The sequence below is a fragment of the Sapajus apella genome, unplaced genomic scaffold (assembly GCF_009761245.1).
Source record: "Sapajus apella isolate SASKATOON/1434 unplaced genomic scaffold, GSC_monkey_1.0 scaffold36, whole genome shotgun sequence".
NCBI lineage: Eukaryota > Metazoa > Chordata > Mammalia > Primates > Cebidae > Sapajus > Sapajus apella.
The window spans coordinates 33,345,589-33,363,788 of record NW_022436976.1 but is presented as its reverse complement, the minus strand read 5'-3'; the positions used below and the strand labels follow the sequence as shown (position 1 = coordinate 33,363,788).

General features: G+C 39.3%; 2 protein-coding genes across 12 annotated transcripts in view; one reads left to right on the top strand and one right to left on the bottom strand.

Moving 5' to 3' along the window:
• PRPF38A (pre-mRNA processing factor 38A) overlaps window positions 1-4,925 on the top strand; it is a 14,088-nt gene extending 9,163 nt beyond the window's left edge. Inside the window, exons 6-10 of one of the 2 annotated variants that reach the window (XM_032297013.1) lie at window positions 1,553-1,665; window positions 2,291-2,317; window positions 2,430-2,527; window positions 3,018-3,063; window positions 3,953-4,925. In XM_032297013.1, the coding sequence (XP_032152904.1) occupies window positions 1,553-1,665; window positions 2,291-2,317; window positions 2,430-2,527; window positions 3,018-3,063; window positions 3,953-3,995 (327 nt within the window). In that variant the 3' untranslated portion in view covers window positions 3,996-4,925. Of the gene's footprint in view, window positions 1-1,552; window positions 1,666-2,290; window positions 2,318-2,408; window positions 2,528-3,017; window positions 3,064-3,952 lie in introns of both variants that reach the window. The other variant, XM_032297012.1, reaches the window with a different exon arrangement.
• Window positions 4,926-8,704: 3,779 nt separating this feature from the next.
• TUT4 (terminal uridylyl transferase 4) overlaps window positions 8,705-18,200 on the bottom strand; it is a 135,606-nt gene continuing 126,110 nt past the window's right edge. For 7 of the 10 annotated variants that reach the window (XM_032296995.1, XM_032296997.1, XM_032296998.1 and 4 more), the window contains 3 exons: window positions 12,819-12,977; window positions 9,852-10,818; window positions 8,705-9,081 (listed from right to left, as the gene is read on the bottom strand). In XM_032296995.1, the coding sequence (XP_032152886.1) occupies window positions 10,730-10,818; window positions 12,819-12,977 (248 nt within the window). In that variant the 3' untranslated portion in view covers window positions 8,705-9,081; window positions 9,852-10,729. Of the gene's footprint in view, window positions 9,082-9,851; window positions 10,908-12,818; window positions 12,978-18,200 lie in introns of all 10 variants that reach the window. The other 3 variants (XM_032296999.1, XM_032297000.1, XM_032297002.1) reach the window with 1 other exon arrangement.

Sequence of the window (18,200 nt, the reverse complement as noted above, 5' to 3'; positions counted from 1 at the left end):
GAGACGGAGTTTCGCTCTTGTTACCCAGGCTGGAGTGCAATGGCATGATCTCGGCTCACCGCAACCTCCGCCTCCTGGGTTCAGGCAATTCTCCTGCCTCAGCCTCCTGAGTAGCTGGGATTACAGGCACATGCCACCATGCCCAGCTAATTTTTTGTATTTTTAGTAGAGACAGGGTTTCACTATGTTGACCAGGATGGTCTTGATCTCTTGACCTCGTAATCCACCCGCCTCGGCCTCCCAAAGTGCTGGGATTAACAGGCGTGAGCCACCGCGCCTGGCGGTCTTGATCTCTTGACCTCATGATCCACCTGCCTTGACCTCCCAAAGTGCTAGATTACAGGCATGAGCCACCGTGCCCCACCTAGACTTTAATTTTTAACTCTATTGGCCAGGCGTGGTGGCTCACACCTGTAATCCTGGCACTTTGGGAGTCCAAAGTGGGCGGATCACCTGAGGTCAGGTGTCCAGCCTCAGTAACATGGTGAAACCCTGTCTTTATTAAAAATACAAAAAAAAATAGCTGGGAGTGATGGTGGGCAACTGTAATCCCAGCTACTCAGGAGGCTGAGGCAGGAGAATCACTTGAACCTGGGAGGCGGAGGTTGCAGTGAGCTGAGATTGTGCCACTGCACTCCAGCCTGGGCAAGAGCAAGACTCTGTCTCAAAAAAAAATTTTTTTTAATTATTTAACCAAAAACAATATTTTCTTATTAAAAGTATCTCAGCTCTGCTACATACTAGTGGTATAATCTTACACAAATTAAATTGAATTTTCTCCTATGTAAAGTGAGGTTAATGATACTTTTCTCCCAAGACTGTTAAAAGTATTAAATAAGATGATAAACATAAAGCCTTTAGCATATTTTTGGCACATTATAATTGCCTAATAAGTGGTGGCAGCTATTCAATACTTGGAAAGAAATAACACTTGTCATAATTGCCCTTGTCCTCAGTAATAAGCCTTGTTTAGGAGGGGGAAAATTTCAACTTAGTCATGTTTTTTCAGTACTAGTTACAATGTTGAAAAGTTGAAACCAGCCAAGCTGCCCAGTTGTTTCAGGAAGCAGCCAGATAAAACTTCTGTTTTTGTTTTGTGAGACAGGGTCTCACTTTGTTGCCCAGGCTGAAGTACAGTGCCACAATCTTGATTCACTGCAGCCTTGGCCTCCCAGGCTCAAGCTATCCTCCCACTTCAGCCTCCCAAGTACCTGGAACTACAGGCACATGCCACCATGCCTGGCTGATTTTTGTATTTTTTTTGTAGAGATGGGGTTTCACCATGTCTACAAAACACACACACACACACACACACACACACACACACACACACTCACTCACTCACACACTCTCTGCTTCTGTTCCTATATAGCTCATAGGAAGTTCTGTTAGTTAATAGGGTAAGTGCTTCCCTCTTTGTAGTCAGATCACTGTGCTTTAAAGTCACTTGGAGATGGACTTTGAGACAAGATGTGGAGCAAAGTATAATTAGCGTTTCTAGTGGCTCCTTATGAGCTTGTGCCTATCAATGACCCAGCCATCTTGTTTCCAGTTGGAAAGAGTCCCATCACCTGATCACCGTCGGAGAAGCTACCGAGACTTGGACAAGCCCCGTCGCTCTCCCACACTGCGCTACAGAAGGAGTAGGAGCCGGTCTCCCAGAAGGTAAAGCCTTAGTCGTTGGCCTTTTTCCAGGAGATTTTGGCACTACAGCCTAGAGGTTTGGATTTTAGAGAAGGAAAAATAACAGCCTATGGAGAATGTTTGCCCAATATATTAGTTATCTGTTATTGCAACAACCACCTATAAAACCTCATTGGCAGACAACAATAACCGTTTGTTTTGTTCAGAAGTCTGTGGTCAGTGAATTTAAGCAGTGCTTGGATAGGCAGTTTTTGAAGTACCTGTTTTGTTGTTAGCTGTCTGCTGGCTGCTATAGGATCGCCTTAGCTAGGATGACGGGGGAAGTTTCTCTTCTCTTTATCATCCTCCAGCAGGATAAGATGGGCATCTTTTCACGGTACTGGCAGAACTCAAGAGCAAACAAACCCAGTCATGCAGATGTTTTTCTTGTATCTGCTTTTATCACATTTGCAAATATCCCGTTGGTCAAAGCAAGTCATGTGGCCAGTCCTAAAGTTAGAATGGGAGTGTGCTAGTGTTACATGACAAAAGACATGGATACAGAGAAGGGTGATACAGAGAAGGGTGAAGAATAAAATTGGGGCCGTTTTTGCAATCTGCAACATCCAGTGCGCCAACCTAGGCTTTCTTCTTCCTCTCTTTATAGGCGAAGCCGATCTCCCAAAAGGAGAAGGTAGGCCTTCAGTCATTTTGATAAAGGACAGGGCTTTGGGGAGTGAGGGTGGTATTGGTATTCTATTTATTTTGCTAACCAGATCTGGTAGTCTGACCAGTCTTTTCTACAGCCCCTCCCCCCGTCGAGAAAGGCATCGGAGCAAGAGCCCAAGACGTCACCGCAGCAGGTCCCGAGATCGGCGGCACAGATCCCGTTCCAAGTCCCCAGGTAGAGCATTTGGGCCTTTTGCCACAAGTTCTCTTAACAAAGAAATGTAAAAGGAGCAGTTAGCCTCCTGCAGTACAGGAGTGCCTGACTGTACTGCCTAGCAGAAAAGGAAATGGACATAGAATTTGGAAATTAAGGTTCACAGCTTGTCACTTTTATAAGCTTTGCTGATAAGGTTTGCTTCTGTTTTTTCATGTGAAATTACAGGAATAAGATCTAACATAGTAATGAAAACCCAATATAATGTTTGTGAAATAAGCCATAAAGCCCTTGAATGTATTTGTATTTGAACTGGTTTCATGACTACTTTCTTTGCTCCCTCTTCCTTCACTAACTAACTTCACTAATTCAGAGAGTTGCTACCACTAAGAGGTGTCCCCTGCATAGGCCAAAAAAATAACAAGCCAATGGCAGACATTAGGGAGGTAAGAATGGCAGTTTAATAAGAATTGAAGGGTAGGATCTCATACAGTGGCCTTTTCTTCCTCAGGTCATCACCGTCACAGACACAGGAGCCACTCAAAGTCTCCTGAAAGGTAATGAATTGACCTCTATTTTAACTTTATTCAGAAATAAAAGTCCCAATTATAACTAATTGGACCTGAAATTTTGTTTTGTTGGGGCATATTAGGAATTCTTAATTACAAGACGAAATTGGTCTATTGCTTTGAGAATTACTGGGGTTAGATTCCCTTTTTTTTTGAGACGGTTTTGCATGTGTTGCCCAGGCTGGAGTGCAATGGCGTGAACTTGGCTTACTGCAACCTCCGTCTCCTGGGTTCAAGCAAGATACCCATTTTGTTTTGTTTTACAGGATTGCAGCTTTGGATAATGGATGAACTTTGGTCTTAGAAGGCATGGAGTTTAGTCCCAACTTTTATTTATTTTATTTTTATTATTTTATTCATTATCTTTCTGTATTTTATTTTTATTATCATTTTATTCATTATCCTTCTGTATCTAGAATAGTCCCAACTTTTAAAACTTAACAGTTGTTAGCTGGGCATGGTGGCGCGTGCCTGTAGTCCCAGCTACTCGGGAGGCTGAGGCAGGAGAATTGCCTGAACCCAGGAGACGGAGGTTGCGGTGAGCCTAGATCGCACCATTGCACTCCAGCCTGGGTAACAAGAGCGAAACTCCGTCTCCACAAAAAAAAAAAAAAAAAAAAAAAAATTTCATTAGAAACCCCCATGTGCCACATACTTTTGGGTGCACTCTTAACCTCTGAGAGGTGATTTCCTCAATGGTAAAATTTGGATAGTAATGCCTGATTCAAGAGTGTTGCTCCGAATCAAAAAAACACCAAGTAGTTTAATGAATATGGATTGTTAGCTCCATCCCCATTAGTGTCAGCATGCCAAGGTTCTTCTCAGGAGTCCTTGCCCAGATCCTTAATGTAATTATTTATATGTGTTGCCATTTCAGGTCTAAGAAGAGCCACAAGAAGAGCCGGAGAGGGAATGAGTAATGGACTCGGTTTGGTTGTAGTCCACATGGCCTCCTGTGGATACGAGGATATCTGTCTATGTGGAAGGCTTAAGAACTCCCCAGGCAGCTACAAGAATATTTTAATTTTTTCTTATAAAGTTTCTCAACCTTTATTTTTAATGAAGGAGGTGCTGAGTTTTGTATCTCTTTTTAATCATCATTAACATCAGTTTTTGACCCAACTAACCTTGACTTTATTCAGATTTACAAGGGTAGAAAGGATCTGTAGGTTGAGGATATTAATGACAAGGAAAGGATATGGCCACCTGATGACCCTTCCCCTTTTTATTAAACCAGACACATCTGTTTCCCATTTCTCTGTCATTTAGCTTTTGGTTTGCTGTGGTTGGAACTGCTTTGAGAATCCTGGGATTTGTGCTGCTGCTATTATTCAAAGATATGAGTAAAACATAGTAGCTCCTAACATTTTTCCAGCAGCAGCAAGTGGTGGTAAACATGAAAACTGGTTAGCAGTTTTGAAAGAACAGAATGCATTCAAATGTAAGGCTTCTTCTGGATCATTAAAGCCAGTTTCATCGAACAGTTCAACAGAGTGGTACTTAATACCCCTTATACAGCCCATTTTTTCATAGTTCCATTGGTTCTTGCCCACAAACTTGAAATCCAGGTTAAGCTATCCAGCCTGTCATACAAGCATTGACATTATACAGGACTAGTCGTTAGCAGTAGGGTAACAGGATTGAAAAAGATTTGATGGAGAGCAAAGTATCTAATACTAGTCATGGTTTTGATCTAAATTGCTAGACAAGAGTGCCATTTACAAAGTCAGAAAATACAGCAGGAAGAGAAGCTTTTAGAGGGGCAGAGAATTAGAGGATTGTGCTAGTAATGAAAGTGATGCATTCAGTTTAACAAGTTTGAGACAGCTATGGTATAGCTTAAAAAAAAAGCCCATAAAGTTGGAGATAGGGACCAGAGTTTAACATAGTGGTATAGGCCAGAATTGACAATATTTTAAGTAATTGTGGAATCTGTCATTAAGACTACCCAGAGAGTGTTTATATCAGAAAAGCACACAAGAGAACCATAGGCAACACTGGTGACAGGAAGAAGTACTGGAATGACCCATTCAGAAAGACAGGAGAATTAGGAGAGAGTAGGTGAAGGAAGCTAAGGGTCAAGAATGCAGAAGCAAAGTAAGGACTAAAAAGTCGCCACGGACATTGATAATCAAGAGATGAGATATTTGCTAGAAGAATTCCTTTTACCAGTACTTAACTCCCTTAAAAAAAAGTGACTGACTCCCTGCAACTGTAGTCCCAGCAGGAACTGCGAAAACCAGCTGTCCTACAGGATCCAGTTTTTCTTGGGAAGTTATATCTGGTCATAGGTAAACATTCAATGCATTCTATTGCCTGCTCTTGAACTGAAAGACTTCTGCAGCAATATTAAAGCTTTTTAAAATATTATTTGAGCTTTCATATTCAGTGATTCATAACATCTGAGTTAGTAAAAGTCTGAAAGAGCTCTTATGGTTTCTGATACAATTATATAGGACTACCTTTTAAATTTAAATATAGCCATCTCTACGTAAATGCTTTACAGTATCCTAGCAGTTATTTCTTTATCAAAGTGATTTAGATAGAAATGTCTTTTGGCTAAATGACCATGGACCAACCAAGCTGTCATCTAGTACACTCTTAAAACTTTAAATTAGGCTGGGTGCAGTAGCTCACACCTGTAATCCCAGTACTTTGGGAGGCCGAAGCGGGCGGATCACAAGGTCAGAAGATCAAGACCATCCTGGCCAACACAGTGAAACCCTGTCTCTACTAAATACAAAAAATTAGCTGGGCTTGGTGGCGCCTGCCTGTAATCCCAGCTACTTGGGAGGCTGAGGCAAGAGAATTGTTTGAACCCAGGAAGCAGAGGTTGCAGTGAGCCAAGATCACACCACTGCACTACAGCCTGGCAACAAACCAAGACTCCATATCAAAAATAAAACTTTATCTTAAAATATCATTTAAAGTAAAAATAAACCAACACACAAAGATGCAACAAATTTTAGTAAAAGAAATAAATCTCCCTAAATATTAAATAAAATATACTTGTTTAGACATATGGTAAAATGTGAGGTACCACAGCCAACCAATAGCAGGAAGGAGAATGTCCCTACTCTTTAATTAGGAAGTAAAACTTGTTGAATGTCTCTAGATGTCACTTTGATAAAATTACACAGGAGATGGAGCTTAAGGACAAACCTTGCTGTAAGGCTATTTCTGTCATCTATGTGCTTGCCTATGAACGAAGCATTTTAAACTTTTTGACTACAGCATACATTTAAAAAGTTATTTTGCATCTTACCTCTGTATACACATATCTATATTCTGTACTAAGACAAATTTAAGGAAAGAATTATGCAAAGTGAATTCTCGTATTTCCTACTCGGTAACAGTTTTTAATATTGGATGCAAATATTAACTTAATTACATCCAATATTAATATTGGATGCAAATATTAATTTATTGCATCCAAAACTTAATTGATTGTACTTCCAATAATTTGAAATATACTGCCTTAAAAGCTTTGCCATAGGGCACAATCACTTTTTAATACTAAGAAATTAAGGGAAATGTGTTCCAAGGGGCAGAAGAAATAATGGATTTGGTGAGAGGGTTCCAATATAACAACCCAACTTAAAAGTTCATTCCTCTAACCTCTCTTCCTGTTACTCTTAAGTAGACTGACTGAAGTTTAAGCATTATTTAGAAAATTGTCACAGATTGCCCACTCCCTCGAACAGGTTAATTTGAAATTCTCCACAGACCCAAAAAAGACAACAGACTTAAAAACACACACACACACACACACACACACACACACACACACACACATATACACACAGGTTCAAAAGTGATTAAGAGATGGAAAATAAGATCGGTGGAGTTTAAAGGCCTTATTAGAAACCACAAAACAGCACAGAGAAAATAGGCTGGAAGAAATAAAAAATGGAAAATAAAGAGAAATATGTAGAGAAATATTCTGATGATTTAAAATAATTAAATGGGGTCAGGATGGTTTCAGATCTTATAAAAAGAAGGCAATGAAGCAAAAGGCTCCAAAGGCTTGAGAAAAAGTGTGCCAGAAAGTTTCTACTTTGCCAAAGTTGTCTTAAAACACAAAGGCTATAGATGTTCTCAAGTTTGTAAGAACTTAGAAGTACAAATCATGAGCCTCTGGGAAAAAAACTGCCCAATAATGAAATTCAACTAAAGAAGAAATGAATCAAATTAAGAACTTAAGAAAGAATCAGTAAAAGGAATGTTAGTAAACATGTCAGAAGTTTTAAAAATAACAGGCAATTATTATAAGGTCAAAGTTAAATATTATGAACACTGTCTATACAGAAATAAAAGTATGCAGGTTTCATCTTTCATAGCAGGACTCCCATTAAAACATACATGAAACTAGAAAAAAATAGCGTTGTTATTGTTTTCCATAACTGTCCTTAGTTTTAGGAGGAATCTTACAAGACTAGATTCTCTTGTGGGGAAAAAAGTAAGTTGAGCATTTCTTGTTTCACACTTGTTTTCCTTTTAATTTGCTACATTTACTAAATACAGCATATGAGCCCATTTTCGTAAAACTATTTGTATATATATGTGTCTACATGATTAAGGGATGGTTGGAATGAATGAAGTTCACCAGGTAGTACTTCTTTCTGGCTGATGAACTTTTGAGTGATTTTTATACTTTGTACTTTTACATAATGCTTATTTTCTTTTTGCAATAAACATGTTAATTTTTACAAAGCAAAAAGTGGGTTGCTGAGAGTTAAAAGCTTTCTTATAAGCATACCAACACATTTTACATATTGTTTGCTGGAAGTACAAATTGATAACCACTTTTATGAAGGGCAGTTTGGCAATTTGTAGCAGGAACCTTAGAACTTTTGATCCTTTTACCCAGTAATCCCACTTACAGGAATTCACCCTAATAGAATAATTACATGTACACACAAATAGCTTTATCCCATCATTTTACGTTACATATATATGAGAAAAACTGGGAACAGCAAAAATGTCCATTTGTAGGGGATATAAACACAGTACATCATAAATATTTATATTTTTAATAATCCTAATGTCAAGGGAAAATAATCTCCATATTATTAAACAAAACATTTAAAAACAATTTGGTCTTAAATGTGTGTGTTCTCCCTGTATAAGATTGATAATTTTCTAAACTGCTTTACAATAAATGTGAACTCAACTGACTTTGCAAACTTAAAATGTCAGCTTCTACTGTATCAATTTTAAACTATATTCTCTTTTTCAACTTAGAACAGTTTTGCCAATTGTTGAACACTGCCCCTACTGAAGGAGAGGCAAATGAGATGCGGAAAACTAGTATCTATAACACCATCACAACAGTAAAATCTAGGTTATTGGTTACTAGGTTGTCAGTTAATAGCTTCTGCCAAGTGGTATTATATTGCCTTCCTTAAGAAAGGCTGAGGGGTGGGGGCATTCTCTGTTATTGCTAGTTGTTTTCTTTTTAATGAATATTTCAAATACTATCCTTCCTTGGTATCTGGTGGAGGACTAGTTCCAGGACCTCCCGCAGATACACCAAAATCTGAGGACGCTGAAGTCCCTGATACAAAAGTGTAGTCTGCATATAACCTATGCACATCCTTCTTTATACTTTAAATCATTTCTAGATTACATATAATGCCTCATACAATGTAAATTCTGTAAGAAAAGTTGTTGCATTGTTTAGGGAATAACAAAAAACTGTGCAAGTTCAATACAGACACAATTTTTTTTTTGTATCTGCAATCCATGGTTAGTTAAATCCACAGATGCAAACCCCAAGGATATGGAGGACCTACTGTATGTACAAAAGTAAAGAGAGTAATAAACACCCCTGTTATACATCATTACCTGTTCTCCAAGACGTGGAAGGATGTGAAGTATTGAATGTTAATTTAAATCTTGAATGCTCCAAGTCATTTTAACATAAATGCATAGTTGGGTCAGGTATCTTCTTAAAACAAATGATCTAAATCCACCACTTAAACAGGATTCTGAAGGATGCTGAAGCTTTAATCAGAAAAAAAATAGTAAATATACCTGACTTTAACTCAGGGCTATAAATACGGCACGAATACCCTCAACCTCTTGCAATAGGTTTCAAATATCTTCCATGCTGTGAAATATGGCAAGGGCCCAAGCAGTCTCCTATTTAAGTAATGTGTATCACAGGGAGCAAAGCAAAGATAATACACTGTCCCTAAAATACATTTTTACCTACTTATTCTGCACATTTCCAAATAGATCTATAGCATCATTTAGCTTAAGACCCCAGGTAACTGGATGGGCTAATTAAGGGCCCAGAGAAAATTACCTCACCTCACTGCTAAAACAGCTGAAAAATTATGCCACCACCAACTCGAGTCTGAATCCCAATACCCAATAATAATTAATCCCAAGTATTACTAGAAAACAATTATCATCTTGGCAAGTGTGCTTACCAGGTGGAAGTATAGGATTCAAAATGAACAGAGTCTGGGCCAAGAGTGGTGGCTCATGCCTGTAATCCCAGCACTCTGGGAGGCAGGTGGATCACCTGAGGTCAGGAGTTCGAGACCAGCCTGACTAACATGCTGAAACCCTGTCTCTACCAAGAATATAAAATTTAGCTGGGCGTGGTGGTGTGTGCCTGTAGTCCCATGTATTCAGAAGGCTGAGGCAGGAGAATCGCTCAAACCCAGGAGGTGGAGGTTGCAGTGAGCCAAGATCCCACCACTGCATTGCAGCCTGGGTGACAGAGACGCTGTCTCAAAAAAAAAAAAAAAAAAAAAAAGACTTACCTTCCCTCCACTCTAATTGCAATATTAGTCTCCGTGTTTTAAAACTCTCTTCCCAAAGACGTTTCAATTCAGACTGCAGCATATAATTATGCTTTTTGGAATTTATCACTTTGCGTTTCAGTTTTCACTTTCAAAGATAAAATGGAGATGGCTTCTGCTTCTATCAACCTCATATGGGTGTTGTGAAAATCCAACCAAATAGGACATAAAATGATACTTGAATCTCTAAAACTAAAATCTGTGATTTAGAATGCTCTATTCACTGAAATTAAAACAAATCTTGTTACACAGTATTTCCATCATCTATACAACAGATGAATTAACCAAATGTGACTCTTGTCAAAAAGATTTATTAACTTAAAATAGAAGTACTTCAAATACAGACAAAATCAACTTTCCGTTCAAGTTTGAATGTTCAACATACAAGTATGGAAAAGAAAAAAAATCTGAATCTTCATGTTGTAATTTTATTTTATTTTTTTACCTTTTAAAAAGTTTTTGGCACTACAAGGTTCTGTAAAGAATAGAAGTGACAAATTTAAAACACATGAAATTCTTTCCTAACTCTTAAGAACAATATATAAAGTCTGAAGCAACCAAAGTATGAATACAGCTAATAGAAAATAAAGAATGTAATTTTTTAAATTCTCTCTTTATACAATTCATCAAGGTTAAACAAAACATAAAATTCCCTTAAAAATAGGGTAATAAAATAGATGAAATTTGTATCACTCATTTTGGTGATACCAGTAAAAACTATAGTTCATATTTATATACAAATAATACAGTCTGTAAAAACAGTCTTAGAATTTAAATAAGCTATCTAAATGTGTTAAAATTTAAATCAGGACCTGATTTGTTTTGCTTTCCATTAAATGTCACTTTTTCTGCTGAATGTAACTGACATTGAGGTACGGATACCCTTGAGACAGCAGGATTGGCTGGTTGCTGTGCATCGGTAGACCAGCTGAAAGAAAATGGACTCGCATTACTCCGACACGTTTCCTCTTGGTGGGTGGGGACAACGCTCTCTACACCGACGGGTGGCACATCTGTCTGTTGGATACAACACAGACAGGAAACTGAAAGGCTTGTGCCTGTTTATCTGACAACACCTTAGAATTAACTTTTAACTAGCTTTTTTTTTTCTATTTATATACTAGGAGGAGATGAAGCATGCCAAAACATTTGAGAGGGTGGGGAGAAAAAGGAAGATGGAAGGAAATATGTGTATGTGAAAAAAGGAGAGGACACAAAAGATGGAGAGGAAGAATCAAAGGGAAAAAACTCACTCGAGAGGAGCTACGGACTTTCCCCTCCTTAAAGGGCTTATGACTAATAGTAACTTCCCTTATCCCCAGTTATTTGCTCAAGAGAAGAACCCAACTATAGTCAAGGCACTGCCACTCTATACTAAAGGGATGCCTTAGTAGTACATGGGTGGTTTAAGAAGCTTAAATAGGCCAGGCACAGTGGCTTACGGCTGTAATCCCAGCACTTTGGGAGGCTGAGGCAGACAGATAATGAGTTCAGGAGTTCAAGACTGGCCTGACCAACATGGTGAAACCCCCGTCTCTACTAAAAATACAAAAATTAGCCAGGCATGGTGGTGTATGCCTATAATTCCAGCTACTCAGGAGGCTGAGGCAAGAGAATCATTTGAACCCAGGAGGCAGAGGTTACAGTGAGCTGAAATCGCACCACTGGACTCCAGCCTGGAGGTCAGAGCAAGAACTCCGCCTTTAAAAAAAAAAAGAAGGCTTAAATATAACAAGCCCGAGACCATACCAGGTACCTCCCCTTCAAGTTATCATTTCATTCACTCGGCATTTCCTGAGTGCCTGTTTTAACTTCTTAAACTCCTCATTTAACTATACTGACTCTGATCCCAAGTATTCTGAAATAGGTTAACAAGGAGCTGAAGGCCAGACTCAGACAATGCCTGTAAGAACAAATACTTCTGAAGCAAGTAGGTTAGATAAAATGCTCCAAGTTTCTAGGAATTCTTAGTTTATAATATTCATTACCCAGTCAAAGCCATTACTAGTACTACAATAGCACCAGCAGAGCATAACAAATTTAAATGTCATTCAAGTCCTACATTTACTAAATAAATCTGATTATGTCTTCGTTCCCTTAAAAACCTTTCAACAGGCCAGGCGCGGCAGCTCAAGCTGTAATCCCAGGACTTTGGGAGGCCAAGGCAGGCGGATCACGAGGTCTAGACCAGCCTGGCCAAATGGTGAAGCCCCGTCTCTACTAAAACTACAAAGACTACAGGCCTGGTAGTGGGCGCCTGTAGTCCTAGTTACTTGGGAGGCTGAGGCAGGAGAATCGCTCAACCTGGGGAGGCAGTGCCACTGCACTCCAGCCTGGGCAACAGAGCAAGACTCCATCATTAGATCCCCATTGCTCAGTAAACCAAGTCCAAACTCCATAATATGGTCAAAGCCTACTCTCTCTAGTCTTATCATCAACTTTCTCATATACCTCCATCCTCTAGCCCTATTATTTTCTGTCCTTCATCATGCCAGGCAAACTCAGTGACTACACATATTAATCCCTCAGCTAAGCATACTCTTCCTCCTCTCTAATCGCTAGGCAAAAAAACATTTCTGCATCTCTTTCAAGATCTAGCTCAACTGTCAAAATCTTGTGATTATTAATAATCTCTTATATCCATATCCCGTTTGGATTTGCTAAGGCAATGTTAACTGATTCATCTGAACTCCTTTTCTATTTAACATGTCTGGTTTTCCTAAGAAAATGTGCATCAAGTGATGGAGCTTTTGTTTTACTCTTGCTTGAGCAACAAGCACCTAGCAGGGTCTGACATACAGTATGATCTCTCAGTAAATATTTACTGAATTCATGAATTTTCACTCCCAGATCCTGGTCTTCACTAAGGCTCTCTATCCCAGAATAAAACCCACCCAAACATGTTAACTTATTTGTAAGCAATGGTACCTTGAGTATAGAAAGGTTTGTTGGGCTGAAATCGGGCATTTCCCTGATGCATGAAGTTTTGATGCAAACCATAAGGCCACGAAGCTGGGACAAGGGGGAAATGGGGACGTGGTGCATGTTCCCAAGGAATTGGAGGAGTCAGTCCTCGAAAGCCTGGCTCTGCATTTCAACAAGAAAGGAAAAAGACATTTAAAAACATTAGTTCGTTCATTGAAATATCCCTTCATTCCACAAAGATATATTCAGTACCTACCACTGGATAAGAACTATGTTAAATGCAGATAATACCAAACAAATTTTTTTTTTTTGAGACAAAGTCTCACTCTGTCACACCGGTTGGAGTGCAGTGGCATGATCTCAGCTCCCTGCAACCTCTGTCTCCTTGGTTCAAGCAAGAATAAAGCATTGTTATTTGCTCAAATTATTCATAAGTGACATACAAGAAGATATATATACAATAATATCTAATAATTGCTGGAACAGGCAAAATGTTCTGTAGAGAGGGCTAACCCAGTCTTTGAAGGTTAAAGACAGTCTTCCTAAGATGATTGACTAAAATGAGTTTTTTTAAAAAAGGAAAAATTTAGGCAAAATGCGGGAGGGGGGAGCATTTTAGAGAGGAGTTTCATGTATAAAACTCTGAAAGCACAGCAAGTTGCAGAATAATCCACAATTGGGACAGGCAGGTGGGGATACACATTTCAAAAAACCTTAGAATATATCATGTGAAGGAACTTTAGATTTTATCCTAAAGACAGTGCCAACTATCCCAGAATCAATTATATCCTGGCCTAGAAGGAGATCCTATTAGAAGCTTGAGGCATTGGGGTGTAATGGTTGAGAACTTTGGCTTTGAGGCCAAACACGTCTAAGCTCAAATCTCATTTCCTAAAACTACTAAGGTTCCATTTTGAACCTCAGATTGTTATGAGGCTTAAATTGGATAACCAAAAGAAAGTAGCTTGTACAAGATCTAGCATATAGGTAATTACTCAAAAAATACAAGGCCTATAATTTTTATGTCCAACTATCCCCCAAAATCTTTCCATTTCCCTTTAAAATATATCTTTAAGTACCTTTTTTGAAGTACAGTAACCAGTTTATCTTCTAGATCATTTCTGGTGGCTTTTCTCATTCAAAGTCACAATGTGCTAGGGAATAACTAAAAGACGCTGCCCTTACTCACTAAACTTCCTAGCAGAAGCTCGAATTAGGAAGTACGGGATAGGAAAGAGTAGGCCGCAAAAAAACTAAAGCCCATGTGAACTGCATTTTTGTAAGCTGAATTGTCTCAGGAGGTAAGCAAAACAGCTAGATCACTGTGAGTTCATAAAGCCAAGTTACAACTAAGGGCTGAAGCTGAAGTACTCGGGGTTTACAAAAATAAATGAAACTGGGTATACCCAGAATTAGGTCAAAACCAATGAGAAATGATGTTTTAACATAAAAGGGTATTTTTAAAGGATATATTCCAATTACCTTGGAAGTTTTTCATAACCCAAAATTTCCTTAAAATGAGCAATACAATATTTCAAAAATAGGGGGGAAAACTCACATAATCTCCTTCTCTAATATAACTATGATTATTATTATTTTAATATATTTCCATTTAGTCCTTCGGCTTTTTTTCTTTTTTTTTTAAACAGAGTTTGCTCTTGTTACCCAGGCTGGAGTACAATGGTGCAATCTTGGCTCACAGAAACCTCCACCTCCTGGTTCAAGCGATTCTCCTACCTCAGCTACCCAAGTAGCTGGGGTTACAGGCATGTGCCACCATGCCCCGCTAATTTTGTATTTTTAGTAGAAACGAGGTTTCTCCATGTTGATGAGGCTGGTCTCGAACTTCCAACCTCAGGTGATCTGTCTGGCTCAGCCTCCCAAAGTGTTGGGATTACAGGTGTGAGCCACCCTGCCTGGCCCCTAGTCCTTCCACTTTTAACACAGTGTAACTGTGGATGAAATATTAATTACGAATTGGGTACCTATACAACAAATAATATTTATTAATAGCTTATTAGAAATATTATAAAAAGGATTGGCTGGTCCAAGTGCAGTGGTGTTTACAACTAATTGATCACAACCAGTTACAGATTTCTTTGTTTCTTCTCCACTCCCACTGCTTCACTTGACTAGCCTTAAAAAAAATAAATAAAAAAAATAAAAAAAGAAATATTATAAAAAGGATTAATATATCTAACACAGCAGGCTACTAAAGAGAAAACTAAACACGTTACTAGAGAGAAAAAGACAAAAAAAAAATTAATTTTTGCCTCTATTGGTTCAGTCTAATGGGTTATGCAGATGAGTAAACAGACAAGTTCAACACAGTAAGACAAATGTAATGATATGGATATTAAGGAAATAAGGAGGACTTCCTGAAGAAAGAGATTTAAATTTAAATATGGAGGATAAGTGAGTTAGCCAAGCTTTGAGGCAGCATAGAAGGACGTGTGAGTGAGCAGCGGAGGTGACAGAGAGGACATTCTAAGCAGAAGGAACAACTTAGATACATCACCAGGGTTAAGAGACAGTACAGTATGTTTGTGGAACATTAATTAGTTCATTGTGACAAAAACACTGAGAGTAATTAGCGGCAGGGAAAAGGAAGAATTTTGGTCAAAGGGCGAAACACTGGGTCTGTCTTCATGGTTATATAACTCAATGACTATCACAGTGCCTGCCACGGCATATACACAATAAACGTGTAAAATGATATATGAGAAGGACACATGAGAAGAACCACGTGTGCCACATATCTTTTCATCTTAGAAATCTAATTAAGTTTCCATATTCTGGCATTTTTGCTCAGCAAAATATCTTATTTGTATTGTTCCAAAAAAAGTTGGAGACAGCAAAATGATGGATACTGGCCACAATTATCAATGGCAGCTAAGGCTACTAAGTAAAAATTGATGAACATAATGGATAAAAGAGGCTGATAAAACCTAATTCACAAATCAATCTTAAGTCACTAAAATAGTTATAACCAGACAGCAAGTTCCTTCAAAAGTGAAAAAACTGGAAATACATGGGACCCACCAAGCAGTATTCTTACCAACAGAAAGAGCCTGAATCTAACCCAGTCTCTGAATCTAAATCCCAGTTTACAGGAAATACAGGGACAGAGGTACACATTAAATGATGCCACAAAGATATAAGCAGTCAACTCCAGAATATGGGAATTCCTACAGTCCCTTCAAAAAATAGTTAATATTGGAAAGAATATAGAAGCAGCAACTGATCTAAAGGACAGTTAAGAGTTATAAAAATCAAATACGCAGTTTGAATCTTTATTCAAATAAATCAGTAAGAATAATACTTTTTTAGGCTGAGCATGGGGGCTCACACCTGTAATCCCAGCACTTTGGGAGGCAGAGGTGGGCGGATCACAAGGTCAAGAGATTAAGACCAACCTGGCCAACAGGGTGAAACCCTGTCTCTATTAAAAATACAAAAATTAGCTGGGCATGGTGGCAAGCACCTACAGTCTCAGCTACTCGGGAGGCTGAGCCAGGAGAATCACTTGAACCCGGAGACAGAGGTTGTAGTGAGCCGAGATTGCGCCACTGCACTCCAGCTTGGCAACTGAGGGAGACTCCTTCTCAAAAAAAAAAAACCAAACAACAAAAAAAAAACTTTTTAGACAAACAGGAAAAAATGAACAAGGACTAGATATTAGATGATACTAGGTGTGGTAATGACCTGATGTTTTTTTAAATGCTAAAACCAAAGTTAAAAAGCAAATTTGATCCAATGTCTGAGATTTTATCAGTCAAGACAAAATTATTATTATATATATTTTTTGAGGCAGAGTCTTGCTGTCACCCAGGCTGGAGTGCAGTGGTGCAATCTTGGCTCACTGCAACCTCCGCCTCCTGGGTCCAAGTAATTCTCCTGTCTCAGCCTCCTGAGTAGCTGAGATTACAGGTGCCTTTCACCACGCCCAGCTAATTTTTGTATTTTTAGTAGAGACAGGGTTTCACCATGTTGGCCAGGCTGTTCTCAAACTCCTGACCACAAGTAATCTGCCCACATCAGCCTCCCAGAGTGCTGGGATTACACACATGAACCACCATTCCCGGCCAAAGCCAATTTTTTTTTTTTTTTTTAAAGGAGTCTCGCTCTGTTGCTAGGCTGGAGTGCAGTGGCGCAATCTCGGCTCACTGCAACCTCTACCTCCCGGGTTCAAGCCATTCTTTCGCCTCAGCCTCTTGAGTAGCTGGGATTACATGCGTGGGCCACCACACCCGGCTAATTTTTCTATTTTTAGTAGAGATGGGGTTTCACCATGTTGGCCAGGATGCTCTCAATCTCTTGACTTCGTCATCCACCCCCCTCAGCCTCCCAAAGTGCTGGGATTACAGGTGTAAGCTACCGTGCCTGGCTGGCCAAAATTATTTTTAATGGTAAGGAGTCAGATAAAAGAACAACAAATTATCAGTAACTGTTAAAGCTGGTTAATGGGGAGGGGGGTCTCTTTTATGTATGTTTCAAAATTTCCTTAATAGTTCTTTTTTATTTTTGAAACAGAGTCTCACTCTGTGTCCAGGCTGGAGTGCAGAGGCACAATATCGGCTCACTGCAACCTCTGCCTCCCAGGTTCAAGCAATTCTGCCTCAGCCTCTGAGTAGCTGGGACTACAGGCACAAACCACCACATGCTGTATAAAAATACTTATTTGTATTTTTTAGTAGACATGGGGTTTCACCATGTTGGCCAGGATGGTCTCAATCTCTTGACCTCATGATCTACCCACCTCGGCCTCCCAAAGTGCTGGGATTACAGGCGTGAGTCACTGCGCCCGGCCTCCATAATAGGTCCTAAAAAAAATAATTATCACTAAAAAGCTGAGCATAAGCCAGGTGCAGTGGTTACCTGTAGTCCCACAGCTATTCAGGAGGCTGAGGCAGGAGGAGCACTTAAACCGAAGTTCAAGGTTATAGTGTGCTAGATTGGCCTGTGAATAGCCACTGCATTCCAACCTGGACAACACTGTGAGATTTTTGTCTTTCTCTCACTATATATATATGTAGGTGGGTGTGTCTTTTTTTTTTTTTTTTTAAAGACAGTCTCACTCTTGTTACCCAGCCTGGAGTGCAACGGTGTGATCTCAACTCACTGCAACCTGTGTTTCCCTAGGTTCAAGCAATTTTCCTGACTCACCCTCCCAAGTAGCTGGGATGACAGGTGTGCACCACCACACCCAGCTAATTTTTGTAGTTTTAGTAGAGACAAGTTTTGTCATGTTGCCCAGGCTGGTCTCGACCTCCTGGCTGCAAATGATCTGCCCACCTCAGCCTCCCAAAGTTCTGGGAGTACAGGTGTGAGCCACTGTGCTAGCCTGTGTGTGCATGTATAAGTGTGTATAAATATTTATATTAT